The sequence below is a fragment of the Malania oleifera genome, chromosome 10 (genome assembly GCF_029873635.1).
Source record: "Malania oleifera isolate guangnan ecotype guangnan chromosome 10, ASM2987363v1, whole genome shotgun sequence".
NCBI classification, from domain to species: Eukaryota; Viridiplantae; Streptophyta; class Magnoliopsida; order Santalales; family Ximeniaceae; genus Malania; species Malania oleifera.
This window is the reverse complement of record NC_080426.1, coordinates 81,661,977-81,681,527: the sequence shown is the minus strand read 5'-3', so window position 1 is coordinate 81,681,527 and position 19,551 is coordinate 81,661,977. Positions and strand designations below refer to the sequence as shown.

The window sequence follows — 19,551 nt, the reverse complement described above, 5'->3', positions numbered from 1 at the left end:
CTCCCCCTTTTCCATCTCACTTTGCGGAACTGTCTCAACCACTAGAAAAATTTGTGACGTCGTTGCACCCTTTTGAGCCTGAGCCCCCTCCAAAGATTCTTCAACAATGCATGGATCTATCAATTCTCTCTGAACTTCCTTCCCTTTATCCAATTTCTTCACACACCAAACTTCTTGTCAATTTTCTTGTCTACCATTTTCCGTATCCTTACTTCTATCCCCAATTTTATGTTTCTTTTCACCCCCTCGGCATATCACCTTTGAATGTCCCTGTCTATGACATTTCTCAAAATAAAATCCTTACTTTTCGTACTTCACTTCCTACCAAATTTTATGATTTGCAGAAACAACAATCGGGAAAGCATCCACCTGATCTGCCAATAAATCCACCTCCACGCACATTCTCACACCCGTAGCCCTAGTTTGATTAAGCGTAGCATTGTCAGTTCCCAAGTATCGACCAAACCTCGTGGCTAGAATTTGTAAACAATTAGGCGGGTACATATGCATCGAAAGACCAGGGAGAAATAACCATTGAGGGGCCAAGGATGGTTCCTACTTCAGGTTGAAATCCTTTGTCCATAAAAAAAGAAGAAACGAAAATTCATCCAAAATCCTTCCTTCACGAGACCATCCATGAAGAAAATCTCGTTCATTCTTCATCTGAACCAGTATGTGAAAATCATCCATGAAACTAAAAGAAGGGATCTCTGAAAGGCCCCATGACTTTATGATATTCAAATAGATAACGTCAAAGGATGGTTTAGAGCACAAAAATTTTAAAACCAACGCAAATTGAAAATCTTCTGCCACTTTGTTCATCTCAGCCTCAGAGAATATAAAACCAATATCTCCATCTACATCAACTAGATATCTCATAGCTAGTTTGAAAGAGGAAGATGACGGGTTAACAGCATGAGAACGTGATACTACATGGGCATACAACAAAGGTCCTGAACCACCTTTCGAAAGAGGCCCCACTGGTGGAGGATCTTCCAGAGGGCCGGCACGCGCCACCATCGACTCCTAGACAGTAGGCGTCTTACTTCAACGAAAATTGAAGAGAGACATAACTAATTTAGAATGTTTCAGAGTACCGGTAGAAGAAAGCTTGTCAAAATTCAAAGTCCTGGAAAACCAGCAGGCGGCGAAGTGAGCGATTGTGGTTGCAGTTGATAACTCTTCTCTCTAGTGAAACGCGCACAGCAGGAGGAGGCTGGGGATTTCTCCTTTGCAAATCCCGGAAACGGCGCCGTCTGACTCTCCTCTACGACACCCCAATCAACACCTAGTCTCCATCGTCGCAAGGGCCGGGGGTCCCGTCGTCTTCGTCATGAGATCTAGAGTTCCAGAACTCGCTATCGTCCCGGCGCTGTCGTTGCGAAAAACTCTCCTATGCAAGTTCGGAAACGTCACAGATCACTGATTGATCCTCTGCAACCTCTGCAAATCCCGGAAGATGGCACAGACCACTATCTGAGTCTCCTCTTCACCGAGTCGTCGTCGTCGTTGCGTTATTTACCTGTTTGGTGCTTTCACAGGTGAGTGACTCTAGAGACTCGAGCGAGCAAGCGACTCGATTTGGGCAAGCAGTCGGCAACATCTCCCTACCTGAATCGTGAAGCATAAGTAGTGGAGGGTCGTGGGTTGCAATCGGCGACAGTGATGGCGACCAAACCCTAGACTAGCGAGGTAAAGTTAAAGTTAGACCAATGATTTGCTTGTCTACATTGACTTTCAAACAATCACCAAACAAACATGTTGAAATCACATTCGAACCTGGTGTTGACAACACCATGAGCATGTAGCTTTCCTTAATTTGTAATCACATTAAAACCTTCATATTAAATGGCATTTTCAATGAAAATAAATTAAATATAATAGAAAGTAAATTTCTTTGTTTTTTTCAAAACAAAATATTTGATCTAAAGGGACCCATATAGCTTGAGGAAAAGAAAATGCCTACTGAAATGTTAATATTCTGAGTTACAACGTTACATAAAAATTGGGGAAAATTATTATAAAAGAAAAAAGGAGATGGGGCCTTAATCCCTCTTAATTCTCCCTGTTGATCTTCTGCCTGGCTAGTTGGCTCGCTCGCTAGAGCCCCATGCAGAGAGGATTACAATCCCACCCACAGACAGTTTGATTGATAAGAATTCTAAGTATCAAATGTAGACATGATTCGTTGATGATGCTCATGAATTAATTTTACAAGGAAAATTCTACTCATGATGGATCTCACCACCTCCCCCTCTCTCCCTTTACGGTAAATTAATAACAGCTCCTCGAAGGCAAAGTAGCCAGTTATCAATTTACAAGTTGGATGGCTGCAATGGCCGGTATTTTTTCTCTTAATTTCTGGGTCAAAGCGACACGCACAGTCATGACCTTGGCTGCAGGCCCGCTCAACCGCACTTTGACAACATATTCCTTCATTTCAACAAGCTCTAGCAATCCACCTCCTGTTCCAGCCAGGTACGGCCTAATTTCAGCAAGAACCTGGGAGACATAAAAGATGGATCAAATGGTAGATCATCAGTACGTACTAAAATGTGTAGATGTTGATTTTCCAGTAAAAGACATTTCTTACCATGTTTGATTCATAAAACGGTATAAAATTTTTGAAAAAATCAAGTGACAAATAGATTTCGTTTCTTCAAATTCCATTTTACTGTTCCATACCATTTGTAGTTACCTGTGTTTGGTGGTATATTGGAACTAATGAATTGAGAGTGGGGTGGAAATAAAAAGTTATATGATAAATGTTAAAAATTATAAAGACCAATTCTATTTTATTCTTGCCTACCCAACAAATCATTAAAGTGTTGAAATTACAATTACTACTAATTGTTGATAAATAATTTTGAAACAATAATAATAATAATCCAAAAAATTAAACGATCACCCAATCAACCATAGGCATACGAACATGAAATAGATAATGATTTCAAGATGTGTACCTCGCACCATGAGTTTCATTGTTAAGATCCAAAGAGTGCTCAGAGTTTGAGGAGAGTTTACTACCCTCTTCTCTTCCTAAATAACACTCAAACTTGAGTGAAGGAAGGATCTCTCCTTATTGCTTATATACCAGCATAAGAAAGCTCTATTCATCATGAATTTCTTGTGCAAACAAGTGTTGAAGATTATATTTGATGATGGGGCAGTGGCAGAAAAATTTGACGCTGGCAACTCCACCAATCCTAGCCCACTGTTGTTGAATTTACATTGGAATCGGTAGCAACCTCACCAACTGGCCTACCATTGTTGATTTTAATCTTCACTTATCGTCAGATGTTTTGCCATAAATAGATGTGTGTGTGTGTGTGTGTAATGTAATATGTGATATAGAGAGGGTGAATAACCAGTGAGAGATTTTTTATTGAGATTTCCTTTATAATTTATTTCCAGTTTATTATTGAAATTAATTGTTTTGCAATTGAGTGCAATCCTCACTAAGTTTCAATCATAACCAATGATTGAGTGAGTCCCCTCCACCCATCAGTGGTATCAGAGCTTCAGGTGTGCCGAAATTCGCCAAACAGAGGCGAACATAGGGGAAATTCGATTTTTCTCCCATATTTGAAGTTACTCAAAATTTATTTTTGAGTATACCATTGTGAAATTCGTGTTGAGACAAATGCAAAGGTGAAAACCACGTCTCAAACGAAGTTCGGGTGCTTCTACAAGCGCTCTCACGTGTCGCCAACGAATTCAGCATCAATGGCACGCACCTCACGCACCGGCGAGACTATTTACTGGTGACGTCAGACGCTATATGCGTCCTTACGCGTCTTCTCCACCCGACTGACGTGATCCGACCTGCACACCTGATCCGTGACCCGACCTAGCAACTAGCAACCTAGTACCGGCCCTACAATCACAACCCGACCCAGCTAACCGACCTCTGTCTAGTCGCCAACGCGCGGCACACGCAGAATCCGCTGCATGTCCTAACAGTAATATCTGACGCCGTTAAACTCCGTTAAGTCAAACCGTTTAAAACAAACTAGTCTAGAACTTCTTTTAGCCGATTCAGTAATTTTTAAACCGATTCGTTGTAACCCAAAATCGGTTCCTAAGGTTTTTCGACCTTCTGAACACAGTGGTGGCATTAGATTTGCCAAAATCTATCCCCATCACTTTGTTTTTTATATATTAAATCTATGGCTAACGGTACTACACAAGCTATTATTCCAAATCTGACACGGGAGAACTAATTCAATTGGTCTATTCAAATAAGAGCCCTACCAGGTGCTTAAGATGTCATGGACATCGTTGAAGATGGGTATAGAGAAGCCCCATCAAAAGAAGCCGAATCATCTATGTCAGATGCTCAAAGAACGATCTTTCGAGCCGATTGAAAAAAGGATTGCAAGGTGAAGTCTATAATCTACTAAGGCCTTGATGAGGCCACGTTTGAAATCATCGCCTCTGCCATGACATCCAAAGAAGTTTAAAACTCTCTCCATCGAACACACAAAGGTGTCGACAAAGTGAAGAAGATTCGTTTTCAAACATTGTGAGGTGATTTCGAATCTTTAAGAATGAAATCTACTAAATCTATTGCTTACTACTATACAAGAGTTATGGTAGTATCAAATCAATTGAGAAGAAATGAAGATACTCTCAACGACGAGAGAATTTATGAGAAAATTTTGCAATCTTTGGATCCAAATTTTGATTATATAACTGTGGCCATGAAAGAAACAAAAGATCTAGAAACCATGTCCGTAGAAGAACTTATGGGCTCACTCCAAGCCTGTGAGCAGAAAGTCAACAAAAGGAGTGATGATAAAGCACTGAAGCAAGCCCTCCAAACGAAGTTGTCCCTCACTACAGATAGATAAGACAAAGGGGGGACATCACAGCGAGGAAGAGGACGAGGCCAAGGATCTCGTGGAAGAAATTATGGAAATTTTTAATCTAGAGAAGGTGGAAGAGGCGGAAGAGGTCCCACTAGAGGAGAATGCAATCAACAGAACTATGTTTTACGAGGCAGAGGACAAGGAAGAAGAGGGGGATACAATAACAGTCCGAACCTAGACAAGAGAAACGTTCGGTGCTACAACTACTATAACTATGGACACTACAGTAATGAGTGCAAAGGTAATCCCCAAAATCAAGAAGTAAATGAAAATGCTAACTTTGTAGAAAATGAGAAAGCCAAAGGAGAATCGTTGATGTTAATGGCACACAATTCAACCCACCATGACCAAAATGTTTGGTACCTCGACTCTAGAGTCAACAATCACATGACTGGAAGAAAGAACCTGTTTATTGAACTTGATGAGAAAGTTTAAGGAGAGATATCGTTTGGTGTTCTCTTTAAAGTCCCAGTTCGAGGAAAGGGAAATGTCCTAATCAATAGGAAGGTTGGAGACTATGGTTTTATCTCCAACATGTATTATGTGCCAGCCATGAAGACTAATATATTGAGTTTTGGAAAGTTTGTGGAGAAAGGCTACCGAATTAGCCTTAAAGATAAGCAGATGGTGATAACAGATGCTCGAGGTAAGCTCGTTACTCGAGTACAAATGGCAAATAATCAAATGTTTCCGCTTACCATTTAACATGATACGCCAAGGTGTTTGAGCGCTATCATCAAAGACTGACTATGACATCTCAGGTTCAGACATTTGAATTTTGAAAGTTTGAAATAATTAGGAAGCAAGATGATGGTGAAAGGCTTACCCAACATCCACCACCCAAATGTGATATGTGAAAGCAGTGTTCTAAGCAAACAACACAAAAATAGCTTTGGAAAGCAAGCCGACTTGAGATCTTCCAAGTCGCTCCAGCTAGTACACATAGATGTGTGTGGTCCATTGAGACCATTTTCAAATGGACAGAATCGATACTTTCTCACCTTCATTGACAATTATTGTAGGAAGACTTGGGTCTACTTTCTGAAAAGGAAGTTAAAGGTTTTCGACAAGTTCAAAGAGTTCAAAGCTCTTGTGGAGAAATAGAGTGGCTATCGCATTAAGTCACTCTTATCAGACCAAGGAGGAGAGTACAACGATGAAACTTTCCTAAAATTCCTTAGGCAACAAGGGATTCAAAAATAGTTCACACCGACCTACACTCCCCAGTTAAAAGGTGTAGCTGAGAGGAAGAACTGTATGATCCTTAACATGGTCAGGAGCATGTTAAAGGATAAGAATATGCCAAAAAGTTTTTGGGCAAAAGTAATGTTATGTACAGTCTATCTACTCAATAGGTGTCCTACGAAGAGTCTTGATATAAGGATGCTAACGATGAAGACAAATGAAGAAAAACGATGGATGAGGAGATGCAATCCATTGAGAAGAACAAGACTTGGGAGTTAACAAATCTCCCGAAGAGCCGCAAAACTATTGGTGTGAAATGGGTCTACAAGACCAAGAAGAATGCTCAATGAGAAGTTCAGAGATACAAAACAAGACTTGTCATCAAGGGCTATAAGAAAAAATGAGAGATTGATTATGGAGAAATTTTTGCACCAGTTTCCAAACTTGAAACCATTAGATTACTAATTTCACTATTAACACAAAATGGATGGAAGATTTACCAGATGGATGTGAAATCCGCATTTCTAAATGGTTTTTTCGAAGAAGAGATCTATATTGATTAGCCACTTGGATATGTGAAGAAGGTTAAAGAAGATAAAGTGTACAAACGGAACAAAGCACTCTATGGCTTGAAGCAGACACCTCGTGCGTAGAACATGAGGATTGATGACTATTTCCAGAAGAATAGATTTCAGAAGTGTCCCTATGAGCATGCGCTATACATGAAGATGGAGAAAGACGGAAGCATGCTGATTGCGTGCCTACATGTTGATGATCTAATTTTCACCGGCAACAATCTAGAGATGTTTGTCGCTTTTAATAGGAGCATGGTCAAAAAATTAGAAATGACGAATATTGGCCAGATGGCTCATTTTCTCGGTATAGAATTCATGAAAAATGAGAAGAGAATCTTCATCTCCCAGAGCCACTATACAAAAGAAGTACTGAAGAAGTTTGGGATGGACAAATGCAATCCTGTGACAACTCCAGTTGAAACGGGATTGGAATTAAGAAATAATGAGCAAGGAGATGTTGACCCCACATATTTTAAGAGTCTGGTTGGAAGCTTAAGGTATTTGATGTGCACTAGACCAGATATACTCTATGGAGTTGGACTTGTCAGTAGGTACATGAAGACTCCTAACCAATCCCACCTGAATGCAGTGAAAAGGATACTCTGCTATGTCAAGGGTACCATCACTGATGGTATGTTTTATTCATCAAGAGATGATTACAAAGTTATCGGTTATTTAGATAGTGATTGGGGAAGAGATCTTGATGAAAGAAAAAGCACGACTAGATTCACATTCTTCATATGATATACAATGTTTACATGGTCATCGAAGAAGCAACCCATCGTAACGTTGTCATCATGTGAAGTTGAGTATGTTGCTGCCAGCTCAGCTGTTTGTCATGGTATATGGATCAAGAATGTATTGAAGTATCTGGGATTTCTTGAAGATAACCCCACATAAGTCTACATTGACAACTGATCAGCGATTGCACTTGCGAAGAATCCAATATTCCATGAAAGAAGCAAGCATATTGATACTCAGTATCATTTTATCAGGGAGCATATCAAGAAGAAAGAAGTGGAGTTGATATCTTGCAGAATGTATGATCATATTGTTGATATTTTCACAAAGCCACTGAGGCATGATATTTTTGCAAAACTGAAGACAATGCTCGGAATGATAAAGTTAGGAGAGTCAAGTTTGAGGCGGGATGTTGAAGATTAAACTTAATGATGGGACGGTGGCAGCTCCACCAATCCCAACCCACTATTGTTGAATTTACACTGGAGTCAGCAGCAACCTCACCAACCAGCCCATCATTGTTGATTATAATATTCACTTATCATCAGATGATTTTCCATAAATAGATGTGTGTGTGTGTGTAATGTAATAGAGAAGATGAATAACCAGTGATAGATTTTGTATTGAGATTTTTCTTTGTTATTTATTTTCAGTTTATTATTGAAATTAATTATTTTGCAATTGAGTGCAATCCTCACTGAATTTCAATCACAACCAGTGATTGAGTGAGTCCCCTCCACCCATCAACAAGGCCACACATACTTAAATTTCATGAATGGTAATTTAAATCCTTAAGGATTATATGGTGATCACTTGCTATAAGATCCATTAATTCCATAGTTCCAAAATAGGTTATGTAAGTCAACAAAATTCTAACAATTATATCATAGTTATGAAAAACTCATTCAAAGTAGCTCATGCTTGTTCTACTCTCCAAGGATGGGGCTTGGGAATTTTTCGGCCGCTCTGCTGCAGCTCTTGATTGTGGAAGTATCAAGAAGTTTTTTCAGATATCCGCAATGAATTTAGGTATGCTTAGGATGTGTTTTTGAAGTACTTTTCTTACTTCTAAAAGCCTATGATAGTGTTGGATACTCTTTGCTTTGCAAATCAAAACAAAAACTTTTTGTATAGTTCTAGTGGATACCCGAACATTTTCTAAACATTTTGTGTTAAGCATAACTAAAATTGAAAATTGAAACTTGGTCTAACCTTCTCAACATTTTCTTCATTCAAGTCCAGGCCTGTTTCTGTGTCTAGGATTTGCTCGACTGCTTGGATTTCTGGGATCTTATCCCGGAGTCGCGTTTCGATTCCCATCTTTAGCGTCATCGTGGAGCTCGGGCATGACCCACATGCACCTTGCAGCTTTAATACCACAACAAGGCCATCAATTTCATGCAGAGCCACATTTCCCCCGTCCGCCATAAGGCCAGGTCGCACCTCCTCCAAAACTCTCTCCACATTTTCTTCAGTCAACGGAAGTACACACGTTGGTGAAACCACAATTCCTTCAAAACCACAAGCTGAGTCATGTTTTTTTCAGTTGTTTGATTGAACTTTGTTATCAATAGCTAAAACTAATTTTCTTAGCTACCAAACAGAATGAATTAAGCTTCTTATATAATTAATTATGTTTGCAAAGCGCAGAAAGAAGATGAATACACAGAACTAACATTCCTGCCGCCTATGTTTGCTCATTATGTTGTGCATAAGAGAATTCAAAGAAATTGTTTTACAATTCCTTCTGTTTATATGTATATTGGTTTCAGCTACCTGGCCGATGTCTCAGGCGACGATTCGAGCTGAATCCAAGGAAATGCCTGCCATGAAATTGACCTCTGAGAAAAGGATTCTGCGTTGAAGAAAAACCATTGGAATCTGAAGAGGAACCCTGGGAGAGAACAATACCAATAGTTAATTAATTCAATAATTAAATGAAACCAAACAACAGAAATGGGAAAAAGGGATCTACTGGAATTGGCACCTTGAAAGCCACAACATGGGAAGATGAGGGTGGTTTGGTTGAAGGAAGAGATGGGGCAAAGGCAGCTGTCGTTGGTTTTGCCTTCAGAGCCTGTGTTTGCCGTGACACTGCTTCCATTTCTTTAATTTTTCTTTTGTTTCTCTTCTCTAACTAAATATTAATTAAAAAGAAATGCTGCAATGGATTAAAGGGCGGGTAGAAATTATGTAGAAATTACTGGCAGATAGGTGCGGATCATTCCTTCTTCTTTTCAATTTTATGTCAAAAGATGAAAGGATTCACAGAAAATGGTCTGATTAGCAGAAGATGACGATAAAAGGAAATGCTCTCGAGTCTCAACCCTCCGGCTGCTGCCGTTACTGCTAGTGAGTGGATGGAAATGTTGAATGCTGGCTTCCATGCGGTCCACAGAAATTAGAAATGGAGGTCCATCTCCACCCTCCCTCTCCAAAATACCGACTTACCCTTTAAAATGATCTGTTTGGTGTGCAGTGACAAAATGGAATCGTATAAAATTATTATTATTTATAACCTTTTTTTTTGGAAAAGGTATGAAAGCCACCGACATAGCAGTTCTGTTCTAATTTTATTAATAACTCTCACTTATGGCGGAAGAATATCGTGAAAACAAAATGACACTTAGGCTTACATAATAACTAATAAAACACCATATGCATCAAACCAAACAAAAGAAAAAAGCAAACATATACTAATCCCAAAAGGAAACCAACTCAGGATCGACTCTTCACAATATGGGGTTATAGGCTAATGATTTAACTAGGATCCCTTAATATTTTATTTAATTTTTATTTTTATTTAAAATTATTTTTTATAGGTATATCAAATAATTTTAGCTGCACTGCATGTGTATTCCACCCACCAAACATGTAAATTTCATAAATAATGTTAACATTATTATATTAAAAAAAAAATTTGGGAGGCAAGTACCTCAGTGGCCTTAATGAAAAGTCGGCCCTGAACCAACTAAACATACCTCATATAATTCGTACTCATCCTATCTAATCTATACAAATCTTTAATAACTCTAAGAAGTTGACTACTATTTGTAAACAAAATATTCCTCCCCATGACACTTTGTTGAGTCAAAGCATCTTCTACTTTATTCCCTTCTCTATACAAATGATTTATAGAAAAATCAACTCCCTCCAATAAACGAATAAGCTACTCCAAAAAATCCGACAAATATCATAAAGAGCATTTACTGGATTTTATCTAATTTACTACAATATTCGAATCACATTCAATGTCAATGCAGGTATGACCCAATTATTTGCAAAACTTTATTCCTTCCATCATTGCCCATAATTCAACTTCATTATTAGAACAAAAACCAAAATATTTTGAAAAATCAAAAATAAAATAACATGTACAGTCTCTAAGGATGCCACCACCACTCGTTGGCCCTAAGTTCCCCAAGTTGCTCCCATCCTAATTTAGTTTCAACCTCCCTTATCTCGATTTTAATCATCTCACACTTTGCATAGCTTTATTCTTTTTATTCACAATCTGCAGTTCTAGATTCTACAATATCCGAACATCAACATCATTTAAATGAACCATAACTGTCATGTTCTTACTCAAAACCCCAATCCAATTCTTAATGGACAGTCACACATCTATACTATTCTCCAATTTCCCCTCCATTCTAGCCACACATTTCCTTATCCACAACCTCCAAACTACTAAACAAGGAATCAAATCCATCAATGTTTCCAATTGAGAGTATCGAGAAGCCCTATTAAACCACATTTGTATTCTTTCTTTCCAACTTTTGTGTCTAAGGAATATTATTTATAACTTTGCATATATGTTTGGAAGATTGGTTGGTTGAGTGGAAACAGAGATAGAAATTTTCATGTCACTTAGTACATAAGTTCTCTTGCACAAAAAACGTATCTAGGGTTAGCCAACGTCGGCAATGGCGACCTACGACGGTGACAAGGAAGACGACGTAGCGTGATCAATGGCGTCTAGCTCTCGCGACGGCGTCTTTGTTTTGTGCCATTGGGAAGCTCTTGCGAAGGAGGTACCAGCGTCGGGGTGAGAGTTTTCTATTAAAAACTATCGCTAACTTGGAAGCTCGGTGCACTGTGCTGCAACAGCGACGAATCTGCAATGGTGACGAGGAAGACGACGTAGTGCGATCAACGGCGTCTTTGTGAACCATCAGGAAGCTCTCACGACTGTGTCTTCATTCTGTGTTGTCGAGAAGCTCTCTCAAAGGATGTACCATCGTCGGCATAGACGAAGTGGCGACTGCGACGACGACGACGACACCTACAACGACTTTGACAACATAGCGCGACTGCGAAGTCCAACGGCATCTTCGTTATTGTGAACAGCCGTGAAGCTCTCAAGTTTCTTCTTCTCTCAATTTTATTCACGAAGGAGGGTTAGGGTACCAGCGTCGGTGATGAAGAAGCTGCGACAGTGAACCTATGACGGTGACAACGACAACAAAGCTGTGATGATGAACCTGCGATGGCGACATAGTTTCATGGTGATGGCGATGACGTTGCCAACACTGTCTTCTTTACTGTGAACCTCCAGGAATCTTGGGGGACACCACACGCCAAGGAGTTTACAATCATCATTGCAACTGAAGTTCCATTTACTCTCTTCATAAAGTTTGGTTTTTTAACAATATGGAAAATAGGTAGCCGCTAGCCATGGCCGCACCGCCTCCTGTAGCTGTTACAAAAAGGTTAAGGGGAGGTGCTGATGGTGGTTCACGGGTTGCGGGGAGTGGTTTGTGGGATGATATGGTAGGAAAGGGGGAAGGTTTCGCTGGATAAAAATCATTGCGGTAGCATTGAAAAGATCAATTCCATCATCGAAATTCAAAATCACTTTAAGGAAGCCGGAACTGATTAATGGGGAATTAGGTTTTGTTTTCTCGGATGTGGAGATTGAAAAGGTTGCTGAGGATCTAAAGTTTGCGTTGGTGCTTAAATTTCTTTCTACAAAATTGTTTATTGATGTCCTTGGGAAGCATATTATCCAATCTTGGGGTCTTTATGAAGTTTCAATGATAAGTTTTATGGATAACTATCATGTTTTGTTGCATTTGGTAAATGAAAAGGACTACATTCATGCATGGGCACGAGAAGGAAGATGGGTGGCAGGGTGCCAATTTCGGCTATTTAATTGATCCGTGAATTTTGATGTCAATAAGGAGCTATCGATTGCACCACAGTGGATTTTATTACTAGGTTTGCCTTTACATTTATATAGACTGGACTGTTTACAAAGTTTTGCCACTAGATTTGGTAGATTTTTGGGTACGAATAATGCCACATTATATAGAACACAAGCCACTGGTGCAAAATTATATGTTAAAGTGGATTTGCAAAAGGATCCTGTGGAGGGTTTTCCATTGGTGGTAGGACAAAAGCAGAGTTGGCAAAGGGTAATATACAAGAAGAGGGGTTTCTATTATAATAAATATTGTAAGCAAGGTCACACTGATGTGGTATACCGGTTTGGAGTAAAGCCTAAGGATAAAAATAAGGTAGGTATGAGGAAGGAGGGAGATGGGATGGTTTGGAAAGAAGTGGGTAGAAAAGAAAATGTAATAATAAAAGAGAAAGATCCTGTTTTGATGATTCAAGATCAAATGGTGGAGGAGAAAAAGAATGAAGATGTAAGTGGTCCTTTGAATGTGAATGAGAAAAATAAAGAAGTTGTGAATGAGGTTAGTAATGCGGGTACACATAAAGTGGAAGAAGTGAACTTGGTAGAGAAGAGTAGTGGAGAGAAAGTCGAATGTTTTCAAGATCATAAGGCAGGGGTGTTAAGGGTGCAAGTATAACTAAGTGGTTGTTCTAGGACTACCCACGAAATCAAAGTTTTGATGAAGAGAGGGGGGAGAAGTTGAAAATGATAAGGATGGGGAGGAGGTTTTGGTCGAGAAGGTGGATGAGAGCGAGGGGGAAGAGGAGGGTGTGGTGTGTAGGGATAATTATGATGTGTTATCTAATGGAGATATGGAGGTTTGCATTGATACTCAAAAAGAATATTGCTCTGATCTAGGTAATGTGTCGGTGGGTTTATCGGAAGCAAGAAATAAAGAAGATGGGCAAGTGAGAAAGTCTAAGAGGGCTAAGGTAGTGCTCCAAAAATTGAACTTATGATTGACAAAGTTATGTTTTGGAATATAAGATGGTTAGGCATGTCAAAGAGAAGATTGAAACAAATTGTGAAAGATCAGAAGGTTTCAGTTTTGGCTATTTCTGAACCTTTTCAAGAGGTGAAGAAGATACAAAGGTGGACAGTGTATTTGCAATTTACTAATTTTTGTTCTAATGTAGAGGAAGGTGGGAAGATTTGGCTGTTCTGGAAAGATAATGTTCACGTTGATTGGGTGGGTGCATTAAATCAATGTTTGATAGTTTTGTTAATAGAGGATAGAGGCTCTCTACTTTTTTTCTTTGTATATTCTAAATGTTATCATATTGAGAGAAGAGAATTATGGGAATAACTTTGGGGATGTCGAGTTTTGATGTGGCTTGGGTTGTTATGGGAGATTTTAATGTAATTTGGTCATATGAGGAAAGGGTGGGAGGTCGACCTCGCTTGGGTTTGTCTATGACTAAATTTAATGATTGTATTAATAGATATGGATTATTGGATCTCAGATTCGAAGGAATTCAATTTTCTTGGTGTAATGGCCATCAAAGATTGACGAGAAGTTGGGTGAAACTTTATAGAGTGCTGATTAATAATGCTTTTTCTATAAAATACGGTGAAACTAAGGCATCATTGCTAAAAAGAAATACTTCAGTTCATTCTCCTATCATATTACATCTGGGTGCGAGTATGAAGAGGTATGGGCCAACGCCTTTTAGATTTCAGAACATGTGGACGTCACATGGTGATATTTTGAAAATGGTTGATACATCTTGGAGAGAACATATAGTGGCGGATTCAGGGTTTAGAAAAATGGCGGGTAAATTGAAAAGGCTAAAACAAAGGCGTAGGGTGTGGAATAAATAGAATTTTGGTTATGTTGATGGTATCATACAAGAGTTGGAGGAAGGGGTGGAAAAATATGAGAATGTACTGCAGACAGAGTACTCAAAATCAGTTGAAGAAGAGTTCCTTGTTTCTAAAGCTGAATTGGAGGTTTGGTATAGAAGGGAAGAGATAAGGCTGGCACAACAAGCAAAGAAGAGATGGCTAACTAATGGTGACCAAAATTCAAAGTTCTTCCATGGGGTGATTGCGCAAAGAATCGTAACTCTTGTTTGAATTCAATGGTGCTTCCTGATGGTTCAGTGCTGGGAAATATGCAGATGGTTCATGATGAGGCTGTGAATTATTTTGAGCAATTCTTAGGGCAGAATAGTTCAATGCAAAGGGCAAATCTAGAAAATATTATCCAATCGGTGGTTTCTAAGGATTTTATAAGATAGCTGAAGGAAGAACCGATGGAGGAGGAGGTATATGCAATTATTTCTTCTATTTCTATGGAGTGTAGCCGGGGGCTAGATGGTTTTGGCTCTTCTTTCTATCTTACCTACTGTAAGATTATTAAAAATGATATGATCAAAGCAGTAAGGGCATTCTTCAAGGGTGAAATGTTGCCTCGGTATTTTTGTTCCTCTTATATAGTTCTTATTCCAAAAGTAAAGGACCCTTAGTCTTTTAATAAATTTTGCCCGATAAACCTTTGTAATGTAATCTATAAAATATTCTCTAAAATCCTTGTTGGTAAGCTATCATTAGTGATAGGTTATTTAATTTCTCTTGAGCAAGGTGCTTTTGTGAAAGTGAGGAGTATTTTTGAAAATATAACGCTTGCTTAAGAGTTGATAAAATTATTATATAGGCAGGAGAGAGGAGTTAATATGATGCTAAAACTTGACATTAGCAAAGCAAGCGTATGATCAAGTGGAGTGGCAAGTGGTAGATCAAATTTTCCATGCTCTTGGTTTTCCAGATTGTTTTTGTAGGTTGATTCAGAATTGTATTTCTACTCCATGGTTTTCTGTTATGATGCATGGCATTTACAGGGGTTTCTTCAAGTCAAACAGGGGTTTGAGGCAGGGGGATCCATTGTCCCCATATATTTTCATCATTATGGAAGAAGTTTTTTTTAGATTAATTCAAAAGAAGATAACTGAGAAGCATGTTTTTCCGTTTGTGCATCTAACTGGTGCACCTATTATATCGCATTTAATGTACGCGGATGATGTTGTTATTTTTGCTAATGATGGTAAAAAATATGTTAGTCAGTTAATGGAGGTGATCAAGGAGTATGAAAGCTAGACTAGCCAAAGGGTGAATAAAGATAAATCAACTATTTTTTTCTCAAAGAACTTGGGTGCTTAGAGGAAGGGTGAAATTCTACAAGAGACTGGTTTTATTGAAGGTAAGTTTCCTTTTACCTATTTGGGAGTACCAATTGTGGATAGTAAATTGAAGGGCTGTCATTTTGACCCTTTAATTCAAAAAATTAGTAAGAAAATTGAGGGCTGGAAAAGTAGATTGTTGTCTCAAGGAGGTCGTCTAGTTTTGTTGAGACATGTGCTTTCGAGCATGTCACTGCATTTGTTAGTTGTTTTAAATGCCCTAAAGCTAGTGATAAAAAGATACAATGGATGTTTGCCTCTTTTTTCTAGGGATTTAAAGATGAGAAAGAAAAAATTAAATTGAGGGCTTGGAAGAAATTGTGTGTTCCTATGGAGGAGGGGGGCATAAGAGTAAGAGACATTTTGGAAGTGCAATTGTCGTTGTTTATGAAGTTTGGTTGGCAATTATTAACAAAAAATTATTTATGGACTAGATTTTTTAAAGCTAAATATGTTAAAGGAGGACATATTGCTCTTTGTAGGACACATGGATTGGATTCTTCTTTTTGGAGGAAAATTCTGTAGTATATGCCTGAGCTGTTAAGTAAATTTAAGTGGAAGGTTAGAGAAGGAGATGTAAAATTGTGGTATAATAAGTTTCTAGATTCGAGACCTTTGTTTTCATAATTTCCAGATGATGCACATTCATATATCCGATTAAAAGATTTGGTTATTAATAATGTATGGAATGTGGAAAATAGTTGTAAGCGCAGTGATGCAAATAGTTGTGCTAACAACACTCAATAAGGTATTATCAATGAAATGCTCAAGAGTGTTCAATACAAGCAATATCTTGGAATTTAAGCAAAGCACATTTCAATAGTAAATCATGATTCCAAAATATCCATCAGATATTTAAACTAGTTCAAGAAGATTTTCCTTAATGAAATAAGCACACTACTAGTTTGAAAAATATTTTTGTTTGTTGAAAATATTTTTGCACAACAAAAATCAAAGCTATAGAAGTCTTGCAACAACTATGCAAAGACCCCAAAGCTTGCTAGTCTATCCCAATAATGATTTATAATATAAAATCAGTGGGATAAAACTAAGCTAAACTCTCCTAAAAGAATATTAATAATCACACAAGCAAATGAGAGTTTTAGCAAAATCTAGCAATCACAAGCACACTATATATGCTCTCACAATCTCTGAATGTATCAAGGGAATGGAAATTTAAGAGTATTTGGACAAAAAGAGTATTTGCAAAAGAGAGGATATTTTGGCTAATGAATTTTCTAATTAATTGTTAATCCTCACAAATGAACCTATATTTATAGGCAAGGTAAAAATTATAACCGTTTGAGACTTGTTGGGAATTCTTAGAAAAGTTCCAAAATGTTTAAGCACCATTAACCCATATTAACCCGTATTTATCTCAGTTAAAAAATTTTTAACCTGACGAGGTTCGAGTGGCTGAATTGTGGTTCAATTGCCCAAATAGACACAATTATAAATATCCTTTAAATTAGTTCAGCAGCCCGAGTTCTGGTTCGGTGGCCCGAACAAAAGTCAGAAACATTTCTTCGGATTTTTGGGTGCCCAATCATAGGTTCGGTAGCCTGAACTCATGTTTTCAGTCTCCCGAGGCTTAATTTGAACTATATCCCTCGGTAGCTCGAGTTGGTGAGAGGTCATTTTCATGTGGCTCGAGTGCCCGTGGAAGGTATGCACAAAATGGTTCAGTCACCCGATAGCCTAAGTCAACTGTTGACTTCTCAACAGTTCGGGCGCCCGAGGAGTTTTGGACTCCTGGGGTTCAGTCCGAGCTCTCTCAAATTCCCTAATAATATTCAATTAAGTGCATTTTTAACACTCTAGAATTTTGTATGATATGTGTGCATGAGTGTTGGGACCTAGAGTCATACTAGGGTCTTACTGATCTTACCATATATCCTATATGCATGATATACAGGTAGTTATTATATATCATATCCCTAGTTACTATTACAGACCCATATTACATAAATTGAATTTACAATACTTAAGATGCTCATCTAAACCTGCACATACACTTAAAAACAATCAAATACCTAAGTATTTGTCATTATCAAAACCGAGTGTGACCTATAAGGTCAACATTCTCCCCCTTTTTGATGATGTCAAATACATCATACAAAAAATGGGTATAGCCTTACAAGGCTCCCCTTAACAATGTGCATTATGTAAAAGTATTTTTCTTAAGTGCTTGCAACCTAATTTTTGCCTCTTATTCATCTCCTCTTTTTGGCAACAGCAAAAAGGGCTATGAAAGTAATAGCTTTAGGCAATGAGTAAAAATCATTTGTATACAATATAAGTTTGGGAATTTTAAAAAATTTCGGTAGCATGTCGTTTGAAAGTAGGACATTTCCCAAAAAAAAAATCCTATATAAAAATGACATGTTTTGAGTTTTTATGATCTAACAGTTTATCCACAACTAGTCAACTCAAATAGTTCCAATATAATCAATACATAAAATATAAATGCAATCATCATCATGTAATAGATATAAGAATTGTGCATTGCAAAACATAATCAATTTCATAAAGTCCAAGCTAATGAAAGATATCAATACTTATATTAGTTGTTAAACTTTAAAATTATTTGAAAGGTCCTCCTAAATTTATGCAAACTATGAAATATCTAGGAAGCATCTCTACTATGCATGAGACCTAATTCACATCTAATTTGTATGAACCTATCTTGTAGAAGTGGTTTAGTGAAAATGTCCGCCCAATGCTCATTAGTGCATACAAACTCAAAAGCCACATCCCCTTTCTGCATATGATCACAAAGGAAATGATGTCCAATTTCAATGTGTTTTGTTCGTGAATGTGAGATAGGATTTTTAGAGATGTTGATTGCACTAGTATTATCACATTTAATTGGTACTATATCGTAGTGCAATCCAAAATCTATGAGTTATTATTTCATATAAAGAGTTTAAGCACAACAACTTCCAGTCGCAATATATTATGCTTCGACTGTGGATAAGACAACTGAGTTTTGTTTCTTGGAGAACCAAGAAACGAGAGATTGTCTTAAATAGTGAGAAGTGCCGCTAGTACTCTTCTTATCAACCTTACTATCGACAAAGTCAGCATCAGTATAACTCATAATCTCAAAGGTAGTATGCTTAGGGTACCACAAGCCTAACTCTACAGTTCCAACTAGATACCTAAGGATTCGTTTAACTGCTATTAGCTGAGATTCCTTAGGAGCGGCCTAAAACTTAGCACACATGCACACACTACACATAATATCAGACCTACTAGCAGTGAGATACAGATGACTCCCAATCATGCCACGATACAATTTCACATCAATAGGCATCCCTTGCTTATCTTTATCAAGTTTAATGGAAGAACTCATAGGGGTACCAAGAATTTTACAATCTTCCATATTAAATTTCTTTAGCAAGCCCTTGACATATTTAGATTGGTATATGAAAGTTCCATATTCAGCTTGTTTAATTTGCAGCCCTAAAAAGAAACTAAGCTTACTCATCATGCTCATTTCAAATTCACTTTGCATGCATTTGCAAACTCATTACACAATTCATCATTAGTTGCTCCAAAAATGATATCGTCAACATAAATTTGAACTAGGAGCATATCATCATTTTTGGATTTGATGAAGAGTGTAGTGTCAATCTTGCCACGAGTAAACCCATTTTCTAGCAAAAAACCACTAAGCCTCTCATACCAAGCTCTAGGAGCTTGTTTCAATCCATACAAGGCCTTAGACAACCAGTAAACATGATCTGGATATTTATGATTTTCAAAACCGGGTGGTTGTTCTACATATACTTCCTTATTAATATAGCCATTTAGAA

The 19,551-nt window shown here is 37.9% G+C and overlaps 1 protein-coding gene across 1 annotated transcript; it reads right to left on the bottom strand.

Annotated features, from left to right (window-relative positions):
* Nucleotides 1-1,944: 1,944 nt before the first annotated feature.
* Nucleotides 1,945-9,855, bottom strand: LOC131166792 (nifU-like protein 3, chloroplastic). Its single transcript, XM_058125372.1, has 4 exons — nucleotides 9,360-9,855; nucleotides 9,149-9,266; nucleotides 8,585-8,883; nucleotides 1,945-2,502 (listed from the first exon to the last, which is right to left on the bottom strand). The coding sequence occupies exons 1-4, from the start codon at nucleotides 9,474-9,476 to the stop codon at nucleotides 2,311-2,313; spliced, it is 726 nt and encodes a 241-aa protein (XP_057981355.1). The 5' UTR covers nucleotides 9,477-9,855; the 3' UTR covers nucleotides 1,945-2,310.
* Between the last annotated feature and the right edge of the window lie 9,696 nt (nucleotides 9,856-19,551).

Bases quoted from the DNA above. Each gene is read 5' to 3' on its own strand.
- LOC131166792 (XM_058125372.1), bottom strand. From the start codon at position 9,476: ATGGAAGCAGTGTCACGGCAAACACAGGCTCTGAAGGCAAAACCAACG. The intron at 9,267-9,359 runs GTGCCAATTCCA...GTTCTCTCCCAG, and splicing joins CCCATGTTGTGGCTTTCAAG to GGTTCCTCTTCAGATTCCAA. The intron at 2,503-8,584 runs GTTAGACCAAGT...TATGTCTCCCAG, and splicing joins ATGAAGAAAATGTTGAGAAG to GTTCTTGCTGAAATTAGGCC.